At 41.8% G+C, this 1,476-nt stretch overlaps 1 protein-coding gene across 1 annotated transcript in view; it reads right to left on the bottom strand.

Moving 5' to 3' along the window:
• LOC107607616 overlaps nucleotides 1–338 on the bottom strand; it is a 2,587-nt gene extending 2,249 nt beyond the window's left edge. Inside the window, exon 1 of the mRNA XM_016309546.1 lies at nucleotides 101–338. Coding sequence (XP_016165032.1) covers nucleotides 101–338 — 238 coding nt within the window. The remainder of the gene's footprint in view (nucleotides 1–100) is intronic.

Genomic DNA, 1,476 nt, shown 5'->3' with positions numbered 1-1,476 from the left:
TGGAGTCCATCAATGAAGAAGAACAATGCATCCTCTGATGCTAAGTTGGGAATTTGAAGCATGAGAGTAGTGAATTCCTTTACGTAATCGCTAATCGTACTCTTGTGCTTCAACTCCCTCAACTTCTTCCTTGCTTCATAAACCACATTCTCAGGGAAGAATTGTCTTTTCAACTCCCTTTTGAAATCTTCCCATGTGGCTATGTTGTAAGTACCCTTTTCCATATCTACGGACTTTCTCCTCCACCACAAAGTAGCATTATCAGAAAGGTAGAGAGCTGCAATGCGTACCTTTATTGCTTCTTCGACCACCCCTTGGCCTTCGAAGTACCTCTCCATTTGCCATAGGAAGTTCTCCACCTCGTGAGCGTCCCTTACGCCCTTGAACTCCTTTGGCTTGGGGAGATCAATCTTTGTCGTCTCCCTTATAATAGTTGGTCGAGATTTTGCCTCCTCGAACCAAACTCGAACTTCCTCAAATAGCTTTAAGGAATTCTCAAGCTTCTCTTCGATTTGGAGCATGCTTTCTTTGAAAGCATCTAGTTCTCCTAATACGTGAGCCTCGAGGGTCTCTTTATCATGTTCTATCCTTTGGAAATACTCATCCATAGAGGATAGAACATTCTCCAACACAAAAACTCTCTCTTCTAGGAAGTTAGAGTCCTTACCTCTAGGCTCACTTGAAGAACGGACCTTCTTGCCTCCCCATTGAGAAGGAATAGCATTCCTTCCCCTTTGAGACTCAATATGCTCCATGGTGATACTAGAAGCCATACCCACAAATCACTTGTGCTCCTTCTTGAACCTTGCTCGGATACCAAATTGTCACGGCCTTGGACACACTCCAACGCTACCGTGCCGGCACTCGGACTTACTCAACCTCTTGAGTTAAGACCGAGTCAGCCTAACCCTCAATACTTAGCAAGAAAGCTAAGAATACAAAAAAACACAAGAGAAAGGAAGCTTTGATGGAAGAACACTTTATTGCTCAAGTGTGGTTACAAATGATTCACACACACCCAAACTCTAACTCTCACCCCCTATTTATAGCCATCCACCTCCTCAACGGATGGTTAGGATTAAATCTAATCAACAGTCCAGATTAATCATCCAGAACCTTCTTTACAAATATCTATCCTACCACAACTCTCTAAATGTTTCTAGATTATTCCATACCACTCTTTATACTTCTATATACATCTACACTCTTCTAGAATATTCTATGACCTTCCAGAGTCTTCTAGAACCTTCTAGGGTATTTCGGGACCTTCTAGGACATTCTAGAACGTTCCAAAACCATCTAGAGTATTCTCAAACACTCCAAAAAACTATACAAACACTGTTAAATCTAACCTTCTAAAATTTACCGTGACAAGTGTCTTCCATTTTCTGTTGAGTATGGTGGGGAAAGTTCAAAGTGCCAATGGTAAGTTCCCGGTCAACTGATTCGATGACAGTACCCTTCAATGGTAATATT

This window comes from Arachis ipaensis, chromosome B07 (genome assembly GCF_000816755.2).
Source record: "Arachis ipaensis cultivar K30076 chromosome B07, Araip1.1, whole genome shotgun sequence".
In the NCBI taxonomy this organism is placed as follows: Eukaryota; Viridiplantae; Streptophyta; class Magnoliopsida; order Fabales; family Fabaceae; genus Arachis; species Arachis ipaensis.
The sequence above is the reverse complement of the archived record's forward strand: the minus strand, read 5'-3'. Positions and strand labels throughout refer to the sequence as shown.